The 25,908-nt window shown below is 52.0% G+C and overlaps 13 protein-coding genes across 13 annotated transcripts; 5 read left to right on the top strand and 8 right to left on the bottom strand.

The window, feature by feature from the left end:
- Nucleotides 1-103: 103 nt before the first annotated feature.
- On the top strand, nt 104-1,066 carry KL911_005059 (uncharacterized protein; the record flags this gene model as incomplete). Its single annotated transcript, XM_043200419.1, has 1 exon — nt 104-1,066. One exon carries the CDS (start codon nt 104-106, stop codon nt 1,064-1,066), a length of 963 nt encoding a protein of 320 aa, XP_043052204.1.
- Nucleotides 1,067-2,296: 1,230 nt separating this feature from the next.
- On the top strand, nt 2,297-2,889 carry KL911_005058 (uncharacterized protein; the record flags this gene model as incomplete). Its single annotated transcript, XM_043200418.1, has 2 exons — nt 2,297-2,310; nt 2,421-2,889. 2 exons carry the CDS (start codon nt 2,297-2,299, stop codon nt 2,887-2,889), a joined length of 483 nt encoding a protein of 160 aa, XP_043052203.1.
- Nucleotides 2,890-2,962: 73 nt separating this feature from the next.
- KL911_005057 (uncharacterized protein) lies at nt 2,963-4,741 on the bottom strand (the record flags this gene model as incomplete). The annotated part of the gene is made up of 2 exons (XM_043200417.1): nt 2,963-4,533; nt 4,663-4,741. 2 exons carry the CDS (start codon nt 4,739-4,741, stop codon nt 2,963-2,965), a joined length of 1,650 nt encoding a protein of 549 aa, XP_043052202.1.
- Nucleotides 4,742-4,850: 109 nt separating this feature from the next.
- On the bottom strand, nt 4,851-7,139 carry KL911_005056 (uncharacterized protein; the record flags this gene model as incomplete). Its single annotated transcript, XM_043200416.1, has 1 exon — nt 4,851-7,139. The coding sequence occupies one exon, from the start codon at nt 7,137-7,139 to the stop codon at nt 4,851-4,853; it is 2,289 nt and encodes a 762-aa protein (XP_043052201.1).
- A 134-nt stretch (nt 7,140-7,273) lies between these two features.
- Nucleotides 7,274-7,927, bottom strand: KL911_005055 (uncharacterized protein; the record flags this gene model as incomplete). Its single annotated transcript, XM_043200415.1, has 1 exon — nt 7,274-7,927. The coding sequence occupies one exon, from the start codon at nt 7,925-7,927 to the stop codon at nt 7,274-7,276; it is 654 nt and encodes a 217-aa protein (XP_043052200.1).
- Nucleotides 7,928-8,317: 390 nt separating this feature from the next.
- KL911_005054 (uncharacterized protein) lies at nt 8,318-9,439 on the top strand (the record flags this gene model as incomplete). The annotated part of the gene is made up of 1 exon (XM_043200414.1): nt 8,318-9,439. The coding sequence occupies one exon, from the start codon at nt 8,318-8,320 to the stop codon at nt 9,437-9,439; it is 1,122 nt and encodes a 373-aa protein (XP_043052199.1).
- An 8-nt stretch (nt 9,440-9,447) lies between these two features.
- Nucleotides 9,448-11,700, bottom strand: KL911_005053 (uncharacterized protein; the record flags this gene model as incomplete). Its single annotated transcript, XM_043200413.1, has 1 exon — nt 9,448-11,700. One exon carries the CDS (start codon nt 11,698-11,700, stop codon nt 9,448-9,450), a length of 2,253 nt encoding a protein of 750 aa, XP_043052198.1.
- Nucleotides 11,701-11,756: 56 nt separating this feature from the next.
- Nucleotides 11,757-14,681, bottom strand: KL911_005052 (uncharacterized protein; the record flags this gene model as incomplete). The annotated part of the gene is made up of 1 exon (XM_043200412.1): nt 11,757-14,681. The coding sequence occupies one exon, from the start codon at nt 14,679-14,681 to the stop codon at nt 11,757-11,759; it is 2,925 nt and encodes a 974-aa protein (XP_043052197.1).
- A 42-nt stretch (nt 14,682-14,723) lies between these two features.
- On the bottom strand, nt 14,724-15,890 carry KL911_005051 (uncharacterized protein; the record flags this gene model as incomplete). Its single annotated transcript, XM_043200411.1, has 1 exon — nt 14,724-15,890. One exon carries the CDS (start codon nt 15,888-15,890, stop codon nt 14,724-14,726), a length of 1,167 nt encoding a protein of 388 aa, XP_043052196.1.
- Nucleotides 15,891-15,944: 54 nt separating this feature from the next.
- On the bottom strand, nt 15,945-19,178 carry KL911_005050 (uncharacterized protein; the record flags this gene model as incomplete). The annotated part of the gene is made up of 1 exon (XM_043200410.1): nt 15,945-19,178. The coding sequence occupies one exon, from the start codon at nt 19,176-19,178 to the stop codon at nt 15,945-15,947; it is 3,234 nt and encodes a 1,077-aa protein (XP_043052195.1).
- A 106-nt stretch (nt 19,179-19,284) lies between these two features.
- Nucleotides 19,285-21,384, top strand: KL911_005049 (uncharacterized protein; the record flags this gene model as incomplete). The annotated part of the gene is made up of 1 exon (XM_043200408.1): nt 19,285-21,384. One exon carries the CDS (start codon nt 19,285-19,287, stop codon nt 21,382-21,384), a length of 2,100 nt encoding a protein of 699 aa, XP_043052194.1.
- Nucleotides 21,385-21,441: 57 nt separating this feature from the next.
- On the top strand, nt 21,442-23,263 carry KL911_005048 (uncharacterized protein; the record flags this gene model as incomplete). Its single annotated transcript, XM_043200407.1, has 2 exons — nt 21,442-22,078; nt 22,164-23,263. 2 exons carry the CDS (start codon nt 21,442-21,444, stop codon nt 23,261-23,263), a joined length of 1,737 nt encoding a protein of 578 aa, XP_043052193.1.
- Nucleotides 23,264-23,312: 49 nt separating this feature from the next.
- On the bottom strand, nt 23,313-25,647 carry KL911_005047 (uncharacterized protein; the record flags this gene model as incomplete). Its single annotated transcript, XM_043200406.1, has 2 exons — nt 23,313-24,674; nt 25,060-25,647. The coding sequence occupies 2 exons, from the start codon at nt 25,645-25,647 to the stop codon at nt 23,313-23,315; spliced, it is 1,950 nt and encodes a 649-aa protein (XP_043052192.1).
- Nucleotides 25,648-25,908: the final 261 nt, after the last annotated feature.

Genomic DNA, 25,908 nt, shown 5'->3' with positions numbered 1-25,908 from the left:
TCTTATTTTGACAGACAGAGGCTTTTTAGATTAGAGAAAGCTCAACTATTTATTTAGCAAGATAACCTATCAGATGTCGTGAAGAAAGTCACTGTCTTTTTTGATGCAGTCCTCAGAACACCACGATGAAGATAGTAACGAGTCTCCAGTAAACAGCGAGGACTGGACAGAGTCTGCCCCCTCTTCCACGCTAATACCAGTCTCCACACTTGAGTCTTTCCATAACTTCTTGCGATCGCCAAATTGCAAAACCGTACTTGCTCTTGTCGGCGCTGGGCTGTCTGCCTCCTCTGGATTGTCGACTTTCCGCGGGTCAGGGGGACTGTGGAAACGGTACAACGCAATCGACCTAGCCACCCCCGATGCGTTTCTCGACAACCCGGGGCTGGTGTGGCAATTTTACGCCTATCGCAGACACAAAGCCTTGCAGGCGCAGCCGAACCTCGGCCATTACGTGCTGGCCGAGCTCAGCAAACTCGCAAACATTAATTTTCTTACAATTACACAGAACGTCGACGGCTTGTCTCAGAGAAGCGACCATGTGCCAGAGAAATTGCTCGAGTTCCACGGGTCGTTGTTTGGGATGAGATGCACAAACTTCAGCTGCTCGTACGAGGAGCACAATAATTATAAGGACCCGCTATGCGAGGCCTTGAGAGTGGACAATTTCGACCAGACCGACGTCCTGCCGTTTCTCGACGAGCAGGAACTCCCGCACTGTCCCGCATGCAAGGTTGGACTGTTGAGGCCGGCTGTGGTGTGGTTTGGAGAGTCGCTGCCTCTGCAGATGATCGACAAGGCAGACGAGTTTATAGTGCGGAACAGAGTGGATTTGATGCTGGTGATAGGAACTTCTCAAGCGGTGTGGCCAGCGGCGTCGTATGTGGACATCGTCAGAAACCAGGGAGGCAAAATCGCCATTTTCAACACCGAGCCGGACGGCGACGAGAAAGACTGCTGGCAGTTTATAGGAGACAGTGCAGAGACCTTGCCCGTGGCTATGGAGCCGCTGATCGGCAAGCTCAGCCCAGATACTTCCATATCAAATACATCACGTACAACGTGAGTGCTGCGCCGATGTAGAATATCCATTTGTCCTCAAATGCCTTTTTCTCGATCTGTCTAATGGTGGCTTTCGAGACTCCGAGAGTCTGCAAGCTAGACGACATTCTCTCCTTCATTTTCAGCACCACTTCGTTCTGCTCCACCAGGTCGTCAAACGCCATTCTTCCCATCTCCAGAATCTCGTCTAGCTGCTGGTTTGAGCGTTCTAGCACAGACTGTTCTTTCTGCAGCCCCTCCTGCATGGACAGTCCCGAAAGCTGTTCCTGCCGGCTCTGGCCGGCCCTGTTGGTCACAGAGGAAACGTTGCCGTCGTCGTACGGGTTTTCAGAAATGGCCGTCGACCTGTTTGCGAATAATTGGTTTCTATTAACCTCAGCTAATCCTTCCTCTCGCTGTTTCTTTAATGATTGCGTTTTCAGCTTGTACTCTAGGAGCTCGTTTTTCAGGCTCGCAAGCCTGTTTTCATTCTTCAGTTTCTGCGACTCGTTCAGGCTCAGCGTTTGCTTGACGATGTAGTCCTCGTAGTCCTGGAGAGTTCTCGAAAGGTTGGTGATGGTGGTAGTGATCTGGCCGATCAGAGAGAGCTGCGCCGAAGCAGGGTCTTTTTCAAACTGCTCAAGGTCCTTTCGCAGTTGCTGCGTCTGCTTGATGGCATTATTATACAGGAGAGACTAAGTTAGCAGTGGACTAGAAAACACTTACCATGTGTATTGTTTTACAATTTCGCGACCGTTGAAAATGAGAGTTTTAATTATTTCAGTGACGAGCCGTCGCTGACATCTGCTTTTGAGAATTACCGTGAGCCTTCAATGAACCGACAGTGCGCTACCGCACGGATTGGACGGTGGACAGCGTGCTGTTGAACCAGTGAAAGCAGTAGTAGCCAGTAGCTTGACACGGTACTAGGGCATGTCCCTCCTTTCTTCTTGGTTCGCCAATCTGAACTGACAGCAGCTCACCTACTTCACATCGCCCTTCGCAGTAGCTCCCGACTGATCTTTTCGCCACGCGTCCTCTCTAATCCTTGTAGCTTCTCAGTGTTCTCTGCCACCGGGTTATGTGCCCGTGCCCTCAGAAAGCAGCACCAATAATCAGAAAAAAATAAAAGACTGGAAATATAGGTGTCAATTGATTAAGTGTTTGTTACAAATCAATAATCTAGCTCTGTTTCATCACTCTATTTCACAATAAGGACTCGCACCTGTCCATAGATCAAATAGTCAAATTCACAATGTCTGACCTTTGGTAAGTACTGCAATTCGCAAGCAATTCCGGAGAACAATACAAACGGATAAGATTCCTGTAAACTAGCCATTTGCTTGCTAAGTTAACGCCTAGCACCTGCTAACAGTTAGTCCCGTGTACGCTCCATTCTTTGGCTCTATCGGCTGCGCTGCTGCTATCATCTTCACCTGTTTCGGTGCCTCCTACGGTACTGCCAAATCTGGTGTTGGTATCTGTGCCACCTGTGTTTTGAGACCAGATCTCTTGATCAAAAACACCGTCCCTGTCATTATGGCCGGTATCATTGCCATTTACGGACTAGTGGTGTCGGTCTTGATCTCCTCGTCACTGAAACAACAGCAGGCCCTTTATACTGGCTTCATCCAATTGGGTGCTGGTCTCTCTGTCGGCCTCTCTGGTTTGGCCGCTGGCTTTGCTATCGGTATTGTTGGTGACGCCGGTGTGAGAGGTAACGCTCAGCAACCTAGATTGTTTGTGGGTATGATTCTGATTTTGATTTTCGCCGAAGTCTTGGGTCTGTACGGTCTGATTGTCGCCCTTCTGCTCAACTCTAGGGCTACCCAGGACGTCGTCTGTTAAGCCCTTTTCCCTTTGTCATCTCCAAATTCCATATAAATCAGGGAATAAATAAAATTAGGTGCTACAAAGCAATCTATAAGTTGGGGTCTTTCTCGAGCCACTTGGATAGATCGTCTGGGAACTCGTCCCAGCGTATATCTATCCGAGTTTTTTTGCTGTGTTCACAGACTAAACAGTCTTGCTTGATCTCTCCTGTTGTGCGGTCTATCAAGTTCTCGTTAGTGAGGACTTGACAGTCGCACACGTCTTCGTCTTCGCTAAGACTTCTGCCTTCGTTCTCCGCCTTGACCTGATCGAACAACGGCCTGTAAAATTCGGGGAGGTTTTTTGGTTCGTAGTCTCTGACCAGCCTGGTCCGCCATAGAGCAGTCCAATGAAGTCTGGCGTTTCGGGGAAGGTTTCTTGTTCGTCCCAGATTCGGGTAGTAAATTCTCCTCCACTTCCCGTTTCTGTTTTCAATGAAATACCCAACGGGCAAGACCTCCACCATCCACCAGAAAAGGCACTTCAAGACGGTATCCGTTCCTCGGCCAACAAATCTAGACACCGGGTGAGGGGGGATCTGTGATACATTTTTACCTGGCTGGTGGAAGAGATCCTCGCTCTGAGCAGTAACTATGCTGGAATTGAATGAGTTGTTGTGCGAAACAGCCGGTGGATGTACTGCAATGACTTCTGACTCATCATGAAGCTTCGAGCTATTTCTTATCAATTGTAGACAATCATGGTTGCACGACAATAAACTATCCAAGTTAGTGAATTTAGTTGCAAATTCGTATACAGCGTGCTTCTTGAAGAGCACGCCCATTTCTATTGCAGATGCCAAAATCCACCGAAACGGGAGATTTGATATTGAATGGCCGTCAATGTCGTTGGCCCATCCACCACCCACATCGCTGTGGTCGCCAGGAAACCACAGTTCTACCAGGTCGTTAGACGTGGGAGCAGGACGATTGGCATAAGCGTGGGTTCTATTAACGTAGTCTGGCTCGAGATGCAATAGGTTATCGAGCTCGCTGGCGGAATCTGAGTAAACGCTGGAATCCTGGGCGTCCTGGTCAATGCACTGGAGGTTGAACAAGGACGGCAAGTAGGAATGAGGAAGAAACAGGTTCTGCTTGAACTTCGCTCTTCGCTCGTCTATACTCACCGCATGTCTTATATGTTCAACATGGTGCGAAATGGAGGTGAACGGAAACAGCCTGTCTCGAAAGATCCCGCACGAGTTGACGGAATCCCACAGCCCCATGAACTTGATGATCACCTTCTCCCGGCAGAACGTCTTTTTGAAGACACTGGCACTAGAGTTTGTCCATTCTCTGCCGATCGGCTGGCCGTGCTGCTCCCATTTTTTGTAGATCTCCCAGGCAGTGCTAACCATCACTTCCAATCCCTGGTTCAGCAGCCCAATGCGCTCGATCATCCCGGCAAGTATCCTGGCAATGAAAGATCCGCGGCTGAAGCCAAACAGATAGACCCGGTCGCCGTCCACATAGTACCGCATCAGATACGTGTATGCCTCTATCACGTGATAATCGACCGAGAAGGCTACCAGCTCGTCGAGATCGGACTTGACGTTCTCGACCGAGGAGCAAAACCAGCCGCCGTCGTGAAACTCCCCGAACCCTGTCCGGATGTCCTTTCCTATCCCCGCTAGACGTCAGAACTGCGATAGAGCCCACTTACGCTGGTAGTAGCACATTTGTTCGTGAGATCCCTTTTCTAGCATTTTGTACAGCTTGAGGATGTTGGTTTCGACGCGTGTGCTGAAACTGTTCGCCGTCCCGTCGAAACAGAGGACCAGGTTCTTCGACCTGGAGCCGCGCGACCCGTCTAAATTGCGCCCGTCCATAGACCTGTCTTCTGCAAGAGAAAGAAACAAAAGCCAGGGAATTTTTTGGCGCAGGGGAGATTTATATCCCGGATCCCATTAGGTGTGAACTAACGTCTATTGTTATTTACTACTCATCCAGATCCAGCGTAACGTAAGGCTGCGGCTTGCGGCCAACCAATGCAAGTATTCTATGGCGCACTTTCGACGCGAAGTTCACCATTAAGGCAAACACTTTCTCATCTTTGGCAGAGACGAACGGGTCGCCATGTTCTAGCCCATGAAGGTAGAGCTCGAACTTTATCAGGTCCTTGCGACATATTATGCCCGCCATCTTGCCGCCGTCCTCGACAACGACGAGTTTCGGGCCCAATTTCATGAAGATATTGACCAGCGTGTTGAAGGAGCTGTTGATGTTGACCCGGTAGTATTGGGTGTCGACAAACGGCTCGAACGAAAGGACGTCCTGTTGGTCTTGGGGAGGCGTTGGCGAGAAATTCACCGGCGTGTCCAGCGGGATCTCCAGATGGCGCAGCTGTTTGTAGTAGTTGAGCCCTGCCAGCAGCTGCGACCGTTTGATGATGCCTGTCACCACAGACTCGTTTCCAGCTACGATCGGGTAGCTTTGGAAACTCGTTTCCGCGAGAACGTGCTCGACATCACGGTACGTGTATCCAGAAGCAGGGAGCACAACTACCTGGTCGGTCATACAGTCGGAAATGCTATGCGTTCCAAAATCGTGCTCTTCCTTGGGGTCCAAAAATGGGATGCCGTTGAATTTGATCATCTGGTCTGCGATGCCTCCAAAACCGGTCCCCCAGCGGTCATTGATGATCTTGGTCACCCCAACAACTATCATTGTGGGCACAATGTACTTGATTGCGCCGGTGAGCTCGAACATTATGACGACCACTGCGAGAGTGAGGCGTGTGATGCCGCTTAGCGCGGCAGCCGCGCCGAGAAAAGCGTATGTGCCGGAGATGATGCACTTGCCAGAGTTGGCGTCCACGCACGGATTGAACGCCTCCACGAGAAGGCCGACTGCGCGTCCAAAAGTGGCACCTGCGGCCATGGACGGCACAAATATACCGCATGGAACCTTGCACCCGTACGAAACGACCACCAGCACGACACGCAAAACGGTCGCGTAAAGCAGACTGACGAGGAATTTCAGCTTTGAGCCCAAACGCTGGTCTATTTTGCACAGGGAGTGGTCGAACTCTCCGCCACATTCGTGGAACAGAATCTGCATTCCCTCGGTCATTTCCAGTCGCAGAAACTCGTTGAAATAGCCGATCGCCGACGTGAGCAAACACAGGATCACGACCTCCCTGATAGCGTAATTGGAGAGATACTGCTGTCTAAAGGCCACCCATTTGATATTGAATTTTGCAACCAGGATTCCATAGACACCTCCAAATATCCCCAAGATGACAAAGAGCGGAATTTCAAAGTATCTCCAATCGGAGTCGTATCTCACCTCAAACAGCACGATCTGGCCCGTTCGGAACGGGTTCATTGCCGAGAGCGTTCCAGTCGCGATCAGTGCACAGTAATAACTTTTCCAGAGGGTGGACAATTTGAAGTTCGAGCTGATTTCCTCTATGGAGAATAAAACTCCACCAATCGGTGACGCAAACGCCACGGCCACGCCAGCAGCCGAGCCGGCGGTCAGAAACTGCGACAGCGAGACGTAGGAGCGGCTAAACCGCTTGAACAGTTTTGGAATCACGTTACCCACGCACGCAGCGTAGTGCACACTGGGGCCTTCCTTACCGACGCTGAGGCCAGACGCGATCACCAGGGGAAGAGCGATTGATTTGATGATGAGTGTCTGCCATCCAAGGAAGCCGTCCATCACAAATCCAGAAACAATGCATTTGACCTCTGAGATCCCTGATCCTGCTGCTGTGGGGGCGAAAGCCTTGCAGAGAAGAGCTGCGATACTCCCGAACGTGACAGAAATTAAAATGAATATGAAGTACTGGAGAAACGAGTTGCCGGACCACGGCTGCCACTTGGAACACCTTCCTTCCTCGCTCCAGCAGCAGAATTCCTTGTTGAGATAGAGATTTGACTGGCAATATCCCGTTTTGAAGTTTCCAAGCCATTCTGTGATGATGTTGATGGCCGCTGCAATCAGGCCAATGCACACGCCCATAAGAGTGAGAGCGAGCCAGTTCTGGACCGAGGTAACAAACTTTGTCTTGATGGTGTTCCATCTGTCTGCGGAAGAGTCCTCGCCGCGCGTTCTGGGACGGATGGCATCGTAGTACTTTTTGTTCTCCACGAGCGCTTCCTGGACCCAATCGACGGTATGGAACTCCTTAAACCGCTTGATTGGTTTCTGGGCCCTGGCAGACACCTCGAAAGCGCTTCTCCAGGACGACGAGCCTGCGGAAGACGACAGACGATCCATTAGCAAAAGACTAGAAAGACATAAGCGTGAAAAAATTAGTTTAATAGTGGAGGAGAATATTCTATTACTAGAGATCCAACTGGATGCTAATTTTCTGCGTTTGTTTGTGACTTTATACATTTGTGTCCCTCTAATCAGCCAACAACCAAAGTGGACTCGTCGGAGAATTCGTATTCTGGAATTTCAAGGTTCAATGGAGCAGGGCCCTTTCTGATTCTGCCGGAAATGTCGTAGTGGGAACCGTGACATGGGCAGAACCATCCGCCGTAGTCACCGGACTCTCCAATAGGAACGCAACCCAAGTGGGTGCAGATACCGAGCATGATCAGCCACTCTGGGTTCTTCACTCTGTCGGAGTCTTTCTGTGGGTCTCTCAGAGAAGAGATGTCCACCTCGTTGGCCTCGGCTATCTCTGCTTGGGTTCTGTGTCTGATGAAAACAGGCTTACCCTGCCATTTGACAACGACGTTCTTTCCCTCAGGAATGGCGTTCAGCTTGACCTCGACCTTGGCCATGGCCAGCACATCGGCAGACGCCGACATGGTGGTCAAGAAGGCCTCGACGGTCGACTTGGCAGCTGCAGCCGAAAGCAGTCCGTACGAGCCAACCATGAAGTAGGTGTAAACTCTAGATTTGTCATTGGTTCCTTTGGATTTGTTGAGGTAGTGAGAGAAGTCTGGGGAATCGTAGGTAGATTTGAGAGCGGCAGTGGTAGAAGACAGAGCTCTAGCCTGGGAGGCCAATCCCATGTTGGCCCTAAGGCCTCTAACAAAAGATCTCGACAACATTGACGACTTGTGCTTACTGTTGAAAACTTTTAAATTGTTTTTCTTGTAAAATCCTGTGCGGTGCGTCCCGGCGAGAGTGCGTAGGGGAAAAAAAATACCGTGGAAATTATAGGCCGGCCTTCTTGTAATTACAATTAATTGCTCGTGATTGGCTGGCTCGGGAAAAAGCAGCAGTATTTTGCGCCAAAATGTTTCGACCCCATGTTCTGGTAGCCAACGCCCGAGTAGCGTAATGGTTAACGCGTTTGACTTCTAATCAAAAGATTCCGGGTTCGACTCCCGGCTTGGGTGCTTTTTTGGCCCAACTATCCTTTTTTTTTTTTTGCCCCTTCTTACTTCTTGTTTATGCTGACAGAGTAGTTGCCCCCGGTTAAATTTACTACAAGCCACATGGAAGACCAGACAGAAACCTGCAGTAACCTCCGAACGCTGGAAAATGCCGTTTGCAGTTGGCGGGAAGACCATCTTCAATGCAAGGAGACCCGCTGCGAGCTTGTAATCCAGGAATTGGAGCTTGAAAAGGGGAAGAGCACCAGGATCGTGGCTCCTGGAGAAGTTGAAGTATACGTCAATGGTGTCCCTGTGGATGACAGCCATATAGGGGACTTAACTTTTGACATCAATATGAGTACGGATATCGTTGAGAAGACCATTCTTAGGATCCGCTCGGTGTGCGTGCTTCCCCGTGGATGGCAGCTTACGCCAAATTTCAGTCTTGGATGTTTTCTGGCGGCAGCAGACAAGGACACGTCACAGATTTATGTGTCAATGTCGGTCGACGGGCTGCTGGACGCCTGCGGAATCGAAACAGCCAAGACACAGGTTTTGTACGACACAGACACAACCGTTTGCCAGATGCAAGTCGCTGCAAACTGCCTGAAGCTGGAAATGTCAAGTATGACCAAAATCAGTTTGCGACAGGAGCCTGGACGCCGGCTATACAATTCGCAGTTGTTCAGACTACACGACAATATCCAAAACTCGATAGCTGTACAAAAGTATCATCCAGGCAATATCTTGCTGCGCAGTGCACTGTTTTCAAACTTCATGAGCTTTCTGAACTTCATCCTTGGCGCAATCACTTTTGCGTACTTCCGCAAAACAACCACGCTGCTCAGTGCTCTGTCGACGCTGTCCATGTTTGTGTCGTCGCTTTTCCTCACCGCCGTCATCGTCTTGCTTCACGTCGACGCCCACAGTATCTTCCAGCAGTTTGCCGCGTTGTTCAGGTACTTCTTCTACTGGTGGATCGTCGTTATTGTGCATTGTCTATTATCGATGGCCATCTGCGTCTACTTCAGCATGGCAAATGAGAAATTTATCATCAGCCGCGCCGTGAGCGGAAAGTACACTTCGGTAGACGACCGCGGCACAGTCGAGTTCGTTATCTACTTTCAGACGACTTCAGTCGTCCTTGTTCTGGTCCTCTTCACCATCTCCCTGTTCAGATCGAAGAAAAGACTCAACAATTTCCTCAACCTCACGCTAAAAAGCCGCGATGTTCAACAATAGCGGGCCGATCAGTGTCTCTTCACGACTCCAGAAGCGTCCGCCTTCGCCAGAATGTACTTCTTGTATGCATAGATGTCGCCGTCGAACCGTTTGACCGTTCCGTCCTCACTGACCCAAATCTCGTTGCACACGCTATTGATCATCGCGACGTCGTGCGACACCATCAGCACTCCGCCCTTGAAGTTCTTGAGCGCGTCGCTCAGCGCGTCCAGCCCAGAAGTGTCCAGATGGTTAGAAGGTTCGTCCAATATCAAAATATGGGGAGTGTTGAGACACAGCGAGGCAAAGGCCACTCTCGACTTCTGTCCTCCAGACAGCGACTCCATCTTCTGCAAAGACAACGAGCCGGTGATGCCGAACGACCCGAGATGTCTTCTGTACTCCTCGTCGGTCTTTCCGGGGAACTTGGTGCTCAGCCAGCTGACAGCGCTCAGGTTCAAATCCATCTGGTCGACGTGGTGCTGTGCAAAGTAGCCAATCCGCAGCCGCGAGTTTCTGGTCACAGATCCTTTGAGCGGAGTGTTGTCGCCCATGAGGATCTTCAAAAGCGTCGTCTTACCGCATCCGTTGGCTCCAACAAGCGCGATTCTCGAGTCCAATTGCACGTCCAGGTCGACATCCGAAAGGAGCAATTTTTGAGGATCGTAGCCGAACGAGACGCCGCTGAGCTGCAGAATCGGCGGCTGTATCTTGTCTGGCTCCGGGAATTTGAACGTTATTTGCTTCTCTTCCTGTGGAGGCTCCAGCACAGGCAGTTTCTCGAGCTTTTTGATTCGCGACTGCGCTTCGGACGATTTCGCAGCGTTGTACCGGAACTTGTCAATGAATGCTTGCAGATGCTGTCTGTATTGCATCTGATTCTCGTACTCGCGCTTCTGGTTCTTGAGCCGCTCCTCTCTGGTGTTGTAGAACGAGTCGAAATTCGAGCCTCTGTAATAGTCCAGTCTCTCAGAGTGCTGGTGAATTATATCCGTCGCCACCTCGTTCAAGAACGCACGGTCATGAGAGACAACCAGCACCGTCGCAGGGTACGTTTGCAAATAATGGGCCAGGTACGTGCTCGAAGGCACGTCCAGCATGTTGGTTGGCTCGTCCAGAAGAAGCAGGTCCGGCTTGCAGAAGAGCGCTCTGGCCAATGACAACCGCATCCGCCATCCTCCGGAAAACGTGTTGGTAGGCTGCTGCTGTGCCTCCTCGCTGAATCCCAAGCCGTACAAAATCGACGCGGCCCGGCCTTCGGCACGGTCGCTCTCCATCTCGCTCAGCTTCTCGTGCACCTCCTCGAGCCGCTCGGCGAGGTCGTTCTGTTCGTTGTCGAGCTTTTTTGCCTCGAGCGACTCCGGCTCGAATTCTGTCTTGAGCCTGTCGATCTCCGCGATCCGCTCGTCTATCTTGGCCTGCTCGTGCAGAAGCTGTTTTCGCCAAACGTCGGCGTCCAGCACAGACTGCAGTGCCGTGGTCTCGTCTCCACGCAGCTCCTGCTCCACGTGCAAAATGGTGATGTGCTTGGGGATGTTCAGCTCTCTGCGCGAAAGAGCACGCAGCAACGTCGACTTACCAATACCGTTCTGTCCAACAAGACCATAGCGACGGCCGTACGCCAGGGTGAGCGAGGCGTCTGAAAGAATACGCTTTCCTGCCCCCACGTACAGATCGAAGTTCTCCACTTTGATATCCTTGGACTTGCCGGCCCCAGCGCCAAAATCAATAGGGTTGACCTTGAGGAAGAAGGAGTCGTAGTCCTCCTTGGTCTGCTCGTTCAGCAGTTTGGATGCTTCGTACTGGACAAATTTGTTGGCCCGCTTGGCCACCTTCTTCGCAATCTTTGCTTCGGCTTTCTGCAGCTTCTTCTTGTCGACACGGGTTTCCATGTTTCGGCCGGTGTGGGCAATGTCAGAGGTTGAGTTCAGTAGGGCCAAAGAGCTGTCCAGATCACGTTGCTGGCTATGGATCAGATCCACGTCCAACAGCCGTTTCGACGTGTCTCCCGTGACCGCCAGCTTGGCCATGTTATCTGCCAGCTGCTTCTTGAGCGCCTCCTGTACTTTTGCTGCTAGACCACCCACCTTGTCTGACTCTCCGCCAGCACTGACCAGGAGCTGGCTTAGAAACTGTATTTCCTTGGGGATGTCCAATTGCTGCGCAAGAACAGAGTCCTCTGTTGCTTGGAAAAGATGGCCCAGATAGCCAATAGCGTAGTCGGTGACCACCGGGTCGATCGCCGGCACGGTCTCTCTAACCTGAAGCCCAAAGTTTGACATGGAAGAGAATATGGAAAAAATTTGAAAAAATAAAATCCAACATCGATTATCTCTACTTACGCCAGCAGCAGCAGCGCTTTTCTCTTGCCGGTCATCTCGTCCAGCTGCGACGTGACAGACACCTGGACGCGGTCAAACACGCTCACCTGACGCTCGCTGCCGCTCTTATCTGTGAAAGTCAGTTTGTAAAGGTCCTCGTCAAAACGGCTCGTCCTGATGTCTCCAAGACTTTCGAGCTTGATCAGACTCTCGACGCCAAACTTCGGCACCAGAACAACAATTCCGTTCGAGAACACCTTGATCACGTATCCCTCGTGCGTACTCTGCGCGTTCTTCATCACCTGTCCGACGTAGTACTCAATACTGGCCCGTCCAGCAAACTGTGCGTTTCTGTGTCTCTTGTTGATATTCTTCACCACCAGGTCCATCTTGGCCTTGTCTCTGTGCAGCGGGTGCAACGGCTCGTAGCCAATAGCCGCCGCAAGCTGTCTGTGCACAACGACGTCGCAGTACCGTCTAATTGGAGAGGTGAAGTGGGTGTAGATCTCGGTAGCAAGACCGTAGTGGCGGAAATCCTCGTAGCCGTAGTTTCCGGCAGAGAAGTACTCGGCGGCCATCATGCACCGCGTGGCCATAATCCTCAGCAGAGTGTTAAAGTACGGGTCCTGCGGGTCCACACACCTATCAAGCGAGTCTGCCAGGGCCTTGGAGCTTTCCAGAGAGATGGACATTCCCTTGCGCACGCGCAACATGTCGTTCAGAACCTCAAAGTTGGTGGCCGGCGGCGCCGCGTGGCGTCTGAGCATGGCCACCTGCGGGAACTCGTCGTAGATTTTCTTGGCCACAGAAATGTTGGCCAGAAGCATAAATTCTTCCACGAGCGAGTTGGCCTCGACGAGTTTTTTCACCTCCACCTCGCCCGGGTCCGACGTCTCGCTGTCCATGTGCACCTTCACCTCCGGCGACGCGAGGTTCAACGCGCCGGCGTCCAGTCTCTTTTGCTTGAGTTTTTTCGACAGCTGCAGCAAAATCCGCATACCTTTGGTCAGTTCGTCCTGCTGCGCCGGATCGTCCATCCGCAGCTGCGCCTGCTCGTACGCAAACGCTTCCTTCGACCGAATGATCGACTTGAAGTAGTCCACGCGCACAATATTCGCGTCCTCGTCCATTTCCCACAGAACAGTGAACGCAAACCGGTCCACGTACGGTTTCAGCGAACACAGGTCCGTGCCCAGCAGCATCGGCAACATGTCGATTCTTTTGTCCACCAGGTACACAGACGTGGCCCTGGAGGCTCCCTCCTGGTCCAGCGCCGTTCCGGGCTTCACAAAGTGCGTCACGTCCGCAATGTGCACGCCCACCTCGTAGTTCCCGTTAGGCAGTCGCTGAGCGTGCAACGCATCGTCGATGTCCACACAGCCCGGCGGGTCGATCGAGCACACGAGTTTCTCTCTGAGGTCGCGTCTTTGCGCCAGCTGCGGGTCGCCGTTGTCGAGCTTCTCCGGCACCTTCCAGTCGTGGCCCTCCTTGGGCAGACAGTCCAGAACGTTCTTCGAAAACGGCCTGTACTCCACGTCGTGCTCCAGAAGAAGCGCCTCCTGCTCCGCGTCCTTGTCCTCGATGTCGCCCAGAACACGCACAAAATGGCCGTCCGGATACTTCGAGGTGGGGCTCCACGAGTCGACCGCCACGACGATCCGCTTTCCCTGCAGCTCGCGGGCCCGCCTGGTGCGGATGCGCACCTTTGGCAGCGACCGGTCCATCAGGATGACAAAACACGACTTCGCAGCGTTGCCACCAGCTTGGTCTTTGGAGGCAGAGTTCGGGGCCAGCTGCCCAACATACAGCCGCCAGCTCCGCTTCACAATGCCCACGACTCGCGCGGTCGGAATCACCTTCTGGTCCTCGCCCTGGGCAGCCACCGCGTGCTCGGCAAGCAGCCGCCGCTCCTGGTCAGAAATCACCACCTCGTCCTCATCCTCGTCGCCGAGTCCGTTGCTGTTGATGGTCTCCTCGTCGACGATCTCTGTAGACGGCTTTTTCCACTTGTGCTTCGGCAACAGTTCCACCACGACGGTGTCACCATTGAAACTCCGGTTCAGGTTCTCTCTGCCCAGAATGAGCAGCGGTTTCGGCATCGACGGCACCGAAATCGAGCCTTCCAGGAAATTATACGACGAGATGTTGATTGTGCCCTGGTACAGGGTCCCGTTCTTGATCCCGCCCATGAGACGCGCAGGCGAGTAGTACTCCTGGTAGCTGATCTCCGTGAGCTGACGCGAGAACGTCTCGTTGGATGGCAACATGTCCTCGAGCTCGTTGCAATTGGGTAACAGAGAAACGTAGCTGTGCAACGACATGGCTCTTATTCCCTCGTTGACGGCTTTTTCGATGTTATTCTTGTCGCTGGTCAGTAGCACGACCGAGATGCTGTGTTTTCCCAAATGCTGGCTGTAGAACAAGGCGCACTTTCTGATCAGTCTATCGTTGTAATCCTGTGCTGACTCGCCTTTCTCGCGCGCAACAAACGAGTCGGCCTTGAACTCGTTGTGGAACACCACAAACCGTTTGTCGTCGTTCTTGCACAGCGCCCGGAGACGCATGTATATAGGATAGCTGCGGTTTCGCACCTCTTCCAGCACTGTTTGCGGAACGATCACGTCGTAGAACACCTTGTCGCTTTCGAGCAGATCTATGGCGTTCAGAACCACGTTCGTGTCCAGGATCAGGTAGTGTCTTCCAATGCCGTTTTTCGTGATCTCCAGGGGCTCGCCGCTCAAAATTGGCTCGCTGGGCTGGCCATCAGGAGAAGGCCTGTAGTATTCCTCGCAATCGTCGCAACAGACGCTAGAGCACGGGATGTCGTCTCTCAAGTAATGCTCACGGACAATCTTCAGGGCACCGCCATTGCGGGACCGCACGAACACTTTCTGTGTGACTGCAAGCCCGTCTGCTGGACGCTGCCTTTTCACAGAGGCCATTTTATATTTACAAAAAAAATTATTTTACTGAATTTTTTCTAATTATCGTCTTTTCTTCAGAGCTGCCTCCTTGCTCCATTTCGAGATCCACGTTTTGGAGTCCGCTTTCGGCACAAAGTAGATCCGCATCATGTTGTCGAACAGCGGCACGCGCGGAGATGCCGCAGAGAGGATCGCGTTGAACGCCACCTTCTTCCCGGCCTTGATCAAACCGCCGCTCTCTGTCTCCATGTATGCTTCCATCTGTCTGAAATTCTTATGCTTTGGATCCTCAAAGTAGGAATCAGGGCGGTCCATCACCAGTTCTACCAGCTCTCCAGGCGTAGAAAGCTCGCTGACCTCGTTGACAAAGTCAAACTCGTCTGTAGTCGGATACAGAACCATCGTGGGGATAATCAGCTGTGTCTCTATGTCTTCCGGGTCCTCCAGATGGATCTGCGTTCCTGCGGGGAGCTCTGCAGGCTCGGCACTAGAGACGCTGAGGAAATTTCGCACTACTATGGCTTGTCTGAGGTTGTTCTTTTTGCGTTCTTCGGCCTCCTCCTCCCGACGTCTCTTCTCCTCCAGCTTGCGTAGCAGACTACGTCTGTCTTCAAGCTGCTTGTTTAGCGACTTGAAAGCAGGCGACGCGTTGTCCAAAGAGGAGGCGTACTGCAGAATTTGCTCGGCCTCGTCGTACTTCTCGATAGCAAGAAAAGCTTTGGCAGCACGGAACAGGGCTTTGACGTTCTTGGGCTGGATCTTGAGACACTCCTTGGCGTCGTTGATACATCTGCGGTAGTTCTTCAGCTCCAAGTTGCAGGCCGCTCTGTTAAGGTACAGGGCTGCGTTGATCTCGTCCACATTACAACCAACTTCGAGTCCCTTTGTGTAATATTCCACGGCATTCTTATACTGCTTGGCCTTGTAGCAGTCGTTTCCCTGGTTTTTGAAATTCGTAGCAATCTCATCGGGCTCACCTTCGTACGCGAGAGCCTTCAGGGCCTCAACGTGTAAGTTTTCGCCACCGGCACCGTCAGATTCATCGAGTTCTGTCATGAACAGAGGCAGTCTGTTCAAGTCGGCCATAACTTCTTCCGTGGGCTTGTTGGCGAGCTCTGAAAGCTGCGGAGGCAAGTCCGGATCCCCATCTTTGGGAACATACCGTCTTTTCTCCCATTCGCTGATGAGCTGGTCGGTTTTCTGGTCTAGTTCCGTGATTTCCACCATACTGAAAGAATAAATTATTTTTTTTATTTCCACACCTCTATTACCAGGACAGAGTCACTCCTCTCTCCATTTACCAAACTTCTTGTAGTCGTCAAAGAGAGTTTTGTAAACCACTCTCGCTTGCGAATCAAGACTCAGGTTGATGTAGTTCAGTTCGTTAATTGTCAAGAGATCGAAAATCACAAACATGCTGCCCTCCAGTGCTTCCTTGGTAGCAGGATCTAGTCTATAAATGAGGTAGAACTTGACATAGTTCATGATCAACAAGGAAGCAAACTTTCGCAGCTGGAATTTCATATATGAGACGGCACTCGTGAGAGATGACTCGGTTTCAGCATTAGTCACCGAAGAGGCCGAGATTTCGCACAGGTTTCCAACGAGACGCTGGTATGCCAGTCCAGCAGACGCATCCATTTTCAGCTTGAAAAGGCACTCCATCAATGGGATGAAAGACAGCGTTATCAAGTGCTGTCTGTTTGAAAATCTAAACCGTTGGAAGAGCAGGACATTCGATAATAATTGACAGTTCTGAGCAAAGAGAGCTTGTCTGTCGTCTGGAGATCCCTCGAAATCCAGGAGTTGTTTCGTGACTCGGTTGACGAAAGTGATGATGAGCTCCACGGTGTACTGTGTCAGCATCCAGTGCGAAGAACTCAATACCTGTTTGAGAACCTGTGCCACATACAGCATGTCTTTCGTGGAAAGCTGCAAATCCAGGAGCTTAGAAACCGAAGCTATCGCCAGTCTCTGGGCGTACTGATTTCCAGAGGTCTGTATCTGCAAGAATAGGCCTATCAGGGAGCACAGTTTGCTGCAAAGCTCGTCGCTCTCCAAAGCCCACATCCACAGAGCAGAAATCTGCTCGAAACCAAGCTCTCGTAAGTATGTTCTTAGTGAATCGATCACTTCACTCGAGTCCTTCAGATTCATGTACAGGGCAAGCACGTAGGCTGGGCTGTAGGTATTTTTCAGCTGGCACACCAGCGAGAAAAGCTTTGCTGAGGTTACTTCGTCACAGTTGGCGCCCAGCTCCCTGATGACTGGTTTGATAGACGGGTCCGCTTCCCTGTTCCAGCTTTTCAGCTCCACCAAAAAGTCCAAAGATCGAGTGTCTGTTGAAAGACTGTCGACACACCTCTTGACTGTGGCCTCAAACAGCTGAGCGTTTAGTTTCCCCACTTTGCGCTCTGCTCTCAGCAGACACAGCGCCGTTTTGAGACTCTTGCTCTGAAGTTCCTTTTCGGCGTCGCATACAAATGAAGACCCTTGACGAAGATGAGCATCAAAAATCTTCTCCGCTATATCCATCCGCCTATGGTCGTCGGACAAGTCCACAAACGTAATCAGAACGTCGAGGTTGGACTCCAGCTTGGATCTCAAAGTGGGCTGGCTCAAAAGCATCAGTATCGAAGCCAAGGAGGCTTCAGATGGCACAGAAACCAGTGCATCCAAAGCATGTTCTCTCTGAGCGCGCGAGTAACAGTAAACTGGAATTTGCTCTGTGCACCGTGCCATATTTTCGGGATCTTCACTGAAATGATGGACGATGTAGTTGATTATTTCTCTCACGAGATTGATCTGCTCGTGCAAGACGCCATTGGAAAGCACCTTAACCGGCTCTCTTTCGACTCTCAAATATTCTTCAACGAGAGTTCTGAGCTGCTGCTTATCAAGCATCGCATTCATGAGAACAAACCATCGTTTGAAAATCACACGCTTGAAGCTGAGGTCGGACTTTATATAGTGGTTGATAAATTGGCTCACTTGTGCTTCGTTGCGGTGTGATAAATTGCGCTCGCAGAGACGAAGATATGCAAAGTAGTACTCATCAAGCTCGCCGGATGGTAAGTCAGGCTCGACGTCGTATATCATGAGAATCATCGTCGCAAGCTTCCAATAGTGGGCATTACCTACCTTGCGATCCAGGACTCGGAGAAAAAGCGGTTTGGCCTCCTGCACGGTCTGCTGTAGTGTTTTGGTGACGGCCACATGAGTGGATCCGGTAACACTCGAAAGAAGACATTTCGCGATTGCAGAAAGAAGAACCGCGTTCCACTCGCTATCTTCAAAAGTCTCGACATATTTGCCGATCAGGGCAATGATTTGCTTCTGGGATAGGTCAACTATGACTTGCGAGACCTGCGTCACAAACTGATCGGAGATTAGAACAGATTTCGGGTGGCAGTTCTTTAGCCAGAGATCGAAAAATTCATCAATTTCACGAGCTTTCGCATAAACATCTAGCAGAGTAGAGAGTAGTTGGAACTTCTGTTCGTCGAAGCCAGTGCTGGCCAGCTCAAAAATCTTGCTCGAGTAGTGAAGACCGACATCAACATTTTTGTTGATTGCAAATTGCAGGATTTCCAGGTTCAAATTACTGGACTCAACTAGATCCGTGAGGAACCTGGCTGACAAAACCTTGTTCATTGCCACAATTCTCCTTAGCAAATCCACTTTCACGTCCGGAAACTTTGAAACAATCTCCATATAAATTTGTTCCACATCGCTGACTGCAAGTCTTCCTGCTATTCTTTGGAAAAGCTCGGCCACCGACGACCCTTCTATTCTTTTAACGTATGCTGAATTGCAGAAAAATCCAATATTCTCCTTCAGGTCCGGAATTGCGTCTCTTCGCAGTAGCACCTCTCTCAACATGCCTTCCAGTAGCTGAGCTTCATTGGAGTTCATGAGACACAAAAGGCTGGGAAGACACTCGGCGCAAAAATAAGCAGCATTTTTCTTACTGTAGTGAAGAGTGGTGGTGTTGGCCATCTTGAAAAGCCGGTAAGCTAGTTTAATGCACGAGTCCTGCTTCGTCTTGAGCGCAAGGTCCAAAAGTCTTGCAACCATTTCGACATTTGTGTCGGAAGAAAATGACAGTCGGAGTTCATTCATCACTAGATTCACCGAGTTGACAAAAATGACGAGGAATTCAATGTCGTTCTCAAATTCCACGTCGCTCAACATGGATACCACCAGATCATTGAATCGAATTCTATTAATGCACTTGATTCTCGTTGATTTCAGTGACTCTGTTGCATCGAATGCTAGCCAGACTTTCTGGAAAAGCTCCCAGAATTCCCTGCTGGTCCTGTACTCTCTGTTCTTGGTCTGTCCCAGCCGATCACAGACCAATTCGAAAATAAACCTCTCTTTGTCAGGAAGAGCCACTGGTTCGTCATTCTCGAGCAATTTTTCAGAGACCGTGCAAACATCCGAGATCGGACATTTTTGATTTCTCAGAAATCTTGTGATTCCCTCCGTGGTTCGAATCTCTTTCCAGCTCATCTGAGTATGGACACCCTGAATCTCTGGTCTGAATATTTTTTTTAATCTTTTTCACCGCCAACTTTGAAAGATTTAAAATTTTGATTGTTTATTTAGCTTTTCTACCATGTCACTCATAAAACCGAATGGCGGGACGCAGGCTGCTGAACCGGACGATTTGGACTCTGAGATTGAAATTGATCCACAGACACAATTGCCAATCACAAGACTGCCCTATGATGACGCCCCCATCGCTAAAAGTGATCTCAGCTGGCTGAAAAATGGACGGACTCTGCAGTTCTCGCTGGACAAGGCGCACGACAATGGAATGCTGTTTTTGGCGTCCCGAGACGAAGACAAGATGGAACCTTTGAACGACCGTGAGCGGAAGCTATATCCATTTGACATACCCTCAAATATAGACACTTCTGAGGAGTACATCCATTTTCTTACCAAAACTTACCGCACTTTTGAGCCACTCCTGACGAACCAAGCATACAAGCATTTCAGCGACGACGACGAAGACATGACATTCGGTGTGTTAAGCAAAATTGAAGAGAATCGTCGAGAGAAAAAACAGACGTTACAGTCCATTATCACGGCCATGGTAGAAAACCTCAAGAGCTTAATCTCCATCAAGTCCAAGCTTGATCCTAATTTCGAAGAGACTTTCATTTTTAACTATGAGGAGATTCTCAACGTCCTCAACTTACTGAATGCTGTGCATTTCTCCAACAAGGAAGAGAGAATCGCCTTGCTTTCGGTCTGGGTCAATCGCGCCGATATACAGCCGGACGACGAGCTTTTCGAAGAGGTGATGAGCTTTGAACACCCTTACAAAAACTTCCTGTTTTGGTCGACGTACATGAAGAAGCTCCTGCTCCGCGGTTTTTTCAAAGAGGCCTTGGAAGCGCTGGACAAGAGCAAGTGGACCGATTTGGAACACATAGATGCCAACTTGTTCCACGTGCTGACCGATTTCAAGAACCTTCTGGAGTCCTACGATATGCTAAGGTTTTCTGTCGATCCTAAGGAGTTTCTGGTGTGGAAGCAAATGATGGTCGAGCTGCGCGAGAGAGTCAAGTCGCTGAGTTTCTCCGAGGCCGGACTGGCGTCAGAGGTGTCCGAGCTTATCACCATTATGTCCGGGTCTTCAAATAGTATACTAGAGGCCTCCAGCACATGGTATGAAGCATTCTATGCACATTATCTTTACCAGCTGCCGTCCATGGAGCTTTTAGATGAGTATCTCCAGGTGGCTATTGATAAATACCCACCTGAAACCACCCAGTCGTGGGAAACCATGTGCATTGAGCTGTTGCAGGGAAAGTATCTGTCTGTGATCAGCTCGATTGAGCTGCTCGACAAGTCCATTGCCACGTTCGTGGTAGTTCTGATGACCTCTGCTGGTCTTTTGAAAGGATACTCGTCCGTTGTGTCGTTTACAGAGGCGTCTCTTACGTCGACCATTGACCAGATGCTGGAGAATTTGTCCTTTTCATATCTGACGCATCGCCAGCTGTTTCCTATTGGTATCGGAATTTTGATTCTTATCAACAACTCGAACTCAAGGGAGATCGTTTCCGAGCTTCTTCCCAGATACCACATCACGAGCAATGATGACCTGGAGTGGTGTCTCTCGATCTGCGCCAAGCTCAAGCTGCACCAAACTGCAGTGAAAATATACAAAATCCAGGGTGCAAGATTGGCTACAATGGGGTATCTGTACGAGGCTCTATACTGCTACACTGAGGCAGGGGACTATACGCGATTGACGAAGCTTGCATGGGAAATTTTCGAAAAGATTCTTGCGGGGGAGCTGGAAGACGAGACTTTGATAGCGAAGATTCGGTCTAACGAGATCTCGGAGCCCGCTCTGCGACAAGCACTAAGTCCGCTGGCTATCCTGGACGAGTTCCTACAAAAGAAAGACCCGCCCAATTTCAGACTTCTTTTTCAGCTGTTGAACTTTAGGTATCTGCCCAAACAGTACAAGATATCGCTAGTGCTACTGATAGAGCCTTACTTGGAGAAGAGGGTGCTAAAGAACGAGGAGTTGGTGGAGCTTATCAAGGTTCTGAACGAGTTTGAGAAGGAGGCAGACGACGAGACGCTTGCCGCGACCCAGAAGCTTTGTTCGCGCCAGGTGCCTAATTTCGACCTAAAACAACAACTTCTTTCGGTGCGCAAAAAAATTGGCTACGAGATGAGTTTGAACTTCCTATAGATAAGCGAAAAATTAAACTTCACCGTTTATTTAATTTTTATACACCCAACAATTATCATGTCGCAGTACGAAAATGTCATTATGCTTCCGCAGACCAACCAGCTGAAGTGTCTGTACACGATCATCCGTGACAGAAACACACGCAGAGGAGATTTTATCTTCTACTCCGATAGAATCATCCGGCTTCTGGTGGAAGAAGGTCTTAATCAGCTGCCGGTCGAGCCCTGCCAGATTCACACTCCCTTGGGAGTCGCGTACGACGGCCACAAATTCCAGGGCAAGATCTGCGGCGTCTCCATTATCAGAGCGGGAGAGAGCATGGAGCAGGGTCTTAGAGACTGCTGTCGGTCTGTGAGATTGGGCAAGATTTTGATTCAGAGAGACGAGGAAACGGCCACTCCGAAACTTTTCTACGTCAAGCTTCCAGAGGACATTCCGGAGAGATACGTGTTCTTGCTGGACCCGCTGCTTGCCACAGGTGGCTCTGCGTCGATGGCTGTGGACGTGCTGCTGCAGAAAGGCGTGAAAGAGGAGCGGATCCTGTTCCTGAACGTGCTGGCCAGTCCGGAGGGCATCGAGGTGTTCAAGAAGAAATTCCCGAAAATCAAGGTCATCACCGGAATGATTGACCAGGCTCTGGACGAGAAGAAGTTTGTTGTTCCTGGTCTGGGAGACTTCGGCGATAGATATTACTGTATCTGAATGCACTACTAATAATTATTTTTATTCATTTATTTACATTTTCATGGAGTTTGTCTACAACCAGCCGATCGTCATAGACAACGGCTCGGGGACGATCCGCGCCGGCTTTGCGGGCGACGAGAAGCCCAAGATCAACCACTCGAACCTCGTCGGCCGCCCCAAGTACAACAAGATCATGCCGTCGGCCATCTCGCAGACAGACACATTTATAGGGTCGCGCGCGCAGCAGCTCCGCGGGCTGCTGAAGCTCAAATACCCGCTGGCAAACGGCATTGTCGACGACTGGGAGTCTCTCGAGCTTGTGTGGAGCGACGTGGTGCAGCAACTGGAGGCCAAGACCAATCAGCATCCGCTCTTGGTGAGCGAGCATCCGTTGAACCCCAGCAAGAACAGAGACCGGCTGGCGGAGCTTGTTTTCGAGACGTTCAATTTTCCTGCGCTGTACGTGGCGATGCCGGCAGTTTTGTCGCTGTACTCGTCGGGACGGACCACGGGGACGGTGCTGGACTCTGGCGACGGAGTCACGACGGTGGTGCCGATCTACGACGGGTTCTCGGTTCCGGGCACTATCAAGCGGCTCAACTTTGGCGGCAGAGACATCACGCGGCTTGTGCAGGGCGAGCTGATGAAGAGCGGGTACTTTCTCTCGACCTCGTCCGAGTTTGAGCTCGTGCGCAGTCTGAAGGAGCGGCTGTGTCACGTGAACCCGAAGCCGGCGGAGCAGCACGCCAAGGGGCCTGCTGCTGCCGAGGAGCGCAAGGAGTTCCCGCTGCCGGACGGCAAGATGGTGCGGGTTGCCGGGCAGACGCTGTGGCAGCCGACGGAGCTGTACTTCCAGCCGGAGAAGTTTGGCGTCGAGGAGGTGCCGGTGCACCAGGCGGTGGTGAACTCTGTGCGGAAGACCAACTACGACCTGCGGCCGCAGCTTTTCGAGAACATCATTTTGGCGGGCGGGTCGACGATGTTCCGGAACTACGGCGTGCGGCTGCTGGAGGAGATGAAGCTCGAGGACCCTGAGTTGCGGCTCAAGATATACGCGTCGCCGGAGCGACGCGCGAGCTGTTTCGTCGGCGGGTCGATCCTGGCGAGTCTGAGCGTGTTCAAGCAGATGTGGGTGACGAAGGCGGAGTACGAGGAGAACCCGCAGCTGGTGCACCAAAACAGCGAAAAACGATAGAATGGAGGATAAATCTAATATACATACGCTACGTCACGTGGCCGCAGCTTCAATCGTCGTGGTGGATCTTGCAGATGTCGATGCCGAAGATCTCGTTCGCAGAGTACCGCGAGGAGGAACCGGTCTTGCGTTTCTTGACCGGCGCCAGGGGCGAGCCGTATACGGCGTCCTCGTCTGCTCCGCGGCCGGTGCTGGGCGAGGTATAGAAGTCGTCGAGATAGGACGGCGAGGTCCAGAGCTTTTTGGAGGCCGACAGGTTGGGCGTCTTGAGCACGCTCGTGGGCGACCGGAACTTCGACAGCAGAAGCTGGTCGTACTGATACTGCGACTTCTGCAACGTGTTGAGCGAGCTGTTCTGTTTGGGCGTGAGCGGTTCGAGCAAGGGTCCTGTTTCGCCGGACTTGATTGGAGAGAGCTCGAGCGTGGACTTGCAGCTGAATGAGGACGTGAACGGCAGCGAGCGGGCCGCGAAGATGGGCCCGCCGGGCGACTCCTGCAGGAAAGACTGTTCGGGCGACATCTGGGTCTCTTTGAAGACGATATGCTCTCCCGCGGCCGCAGCCTTCCACGAGGACGACGGGGCCACGAGCTCGGGGATGGAGCCCAGAGGACCAGCGGGGTGTTGTCGGTCGAAGTCCACGTGGTACGGGTCGGTGTTGGCCCGTTTGAGTGGCAGCTCGGGCGACTGCGGGTGACGGTGCGACGTCTGCGGCGTGTACGATAGCGACTTGGCGGCCGGCTGCGGGTGGGAGTCTCTCGAGCGCTTGAGTTTCCCGGCAGCCATCATTTTTTCGAAATTCTTGATATTGCAAAACTGGTACTCGTACCCGTCCACAATCTTCCAGAAGTGGCCCTTGCCGTCCTTGGACTTCTCTGTCTTGGCGAACGACTTGTTGAGCGAGAGGTTGTGGCGGATGGAGTTCTGCCAGCCCACCTCGCCTTTCTTGTAGTACTTGAAGTTATCCGAGATCCACTGGTATATTTGCGACAGCGTGAGTTTGCGGCCCGGCGCGCGCAGAATGGCCATGCCGATCAGAGAGGCGTACGAAAATGGCGGTTTCTCGTGCGAGTCGAAGGTCACGGGCGGCATGTCCTCCGGGTCCGGTATCTCGATGTTCTGCGGGCCCTTGAGCCGTCTGGTCTTGTTCGGGGCGCGGCTTTTTGCGGCACCCTCGGGCTGCGCAAACTTGGGCGGCGGCGGCGGAGACGAGTGCAGCTTGCGTTTTCTGGAGAAGCCGGGCTCGTCGTACTCGTCGTCGTCGTCGTAGTCGTCGTCCGCGCCGCGGGTCACCTGCGGCGACGAGAACTCTGGCGACAGCAGGCCGTTTGTTCGGAGGGCGGAGCGCGTGTCGTGGGACTTGACGGGGCCGTGTCTGACGACCGAGTGCGGAGGTGTTTTCAGCTCGAAGGACTTGTTGACCGGGCTGATGATCGTTGCTGGCGGCAAAAGCTCCTGTTTCATCGTGAAAGAGCTGTTGGCTAAGGAACAGGGAAAGATCAGGTGGATTTTAAAGGGAAATAATTTTGTGCGCGGACGCGTTCGCGGCGTGTATTGTTTTCCTGTTGCCATTTGCGACTCACAATGGCACTAGGGACGCGGTGCGAGGTGTGACGTGCTCGATATTACAGGAGAACAGCCCGCAAGAGTGCGGTGTGCCGGCGACAGGTCACATGCGCACGCCATTGGCCGCTTGGGGAACGTGCGCATTGTCCGCGCGCGGGGGCTTCGCTGCAGAGCGTCTCTTGAAACAGCTACGTAGAGGTAGTTAGTCCAGCAGGCTTTCCAGAATTTCCACGATTTTCTCCGGCTGCGTCGAGCTCTCGATGCTGCCCACGACCATGCCGTCGACAAAAACGGTCGGCGTCACGTGCACGCCCACCGTGCGGTGGTATCTGGTGAAGTACTTGATGTCGTTCTGCAGCTGGTTCTGGCCGCCCTCCGGGACGGCGACCTGCTCCCACAGCTTTGCTGGCTCGACGTGGTCGAGGTGCTGTGCGGCGAGGTCGATCGCCGTGGCCAGAACCTGCTTCTTGGTCTTCTCGTACGAAAGAGAGTCCGTCATGATGTTGTCCCAGAGCACGCCGGAAAACTGCCAGAACTGCTCCGGGTACACCTTGGCGACGGCAAGAGCCACCTCGTGGTACGCGCCGGAGCCGACGTAGTGCCACGGCTGGATCACGTTCATGAAGACGAAGCTGAACTTGTCGAGCAGGTTCTTTTTCTCCAGCAACGGAATGACGTCACCGGTGATTTTGCGGAACAGCTTGCCCGAGAAGGGACAGTTGTAGTCCAGGTACAGCTGGACGGTGTGTCTGAGGCCGCCCGAGAGGCCGGCAGGGCCGTTGTAGACGTGGGACTTGGCGTATCTGGGAGCAATTGCCATTGTGGCGGAGAGACGTAAAATTGTCGACTTATTTCTTTGCGCCTGTGCAAAGGTGTGGCGTCCGGGCACCGATGCCCGTCACAAACGGAGAGACCTGATATGCTCTGCGTGCGCAGATAACGCACGCCAGTCTTCCTGCGGCCGCTGTCTGTCACCGCTGTCGAGCTCGCGCGTTTCCCCAGGAACTGCTCGCCCCGTATCTGGCTGCGCGCAGACCGCTTTATCTAGCCGCGCACTTGGCATGTCCTCGCGGAAAAACCG

The sequence above is a fragment of the Ogataea haglerorum genome (genome assembly GCF_019207285.1).
Source record: "Ogataea haglerorum isolate 81-453-3 chromosome Unknown 81-453-3_NODE_18_length_154056_cov_99.240163, whole genome shotgun sequence".
NCBI classification, from domain to species: domain Eukaryota; kingdom Fungi; phylum Ascomycota; class Pichiomycetes; order Pichiales; family Pichiaceae; genus Ogataea; species Ogataea haglerorum.
Note: the sequence above shows the minus strand (reverse complement) of the source record. Positions and strands in the feature narration are given on the sequence as shown.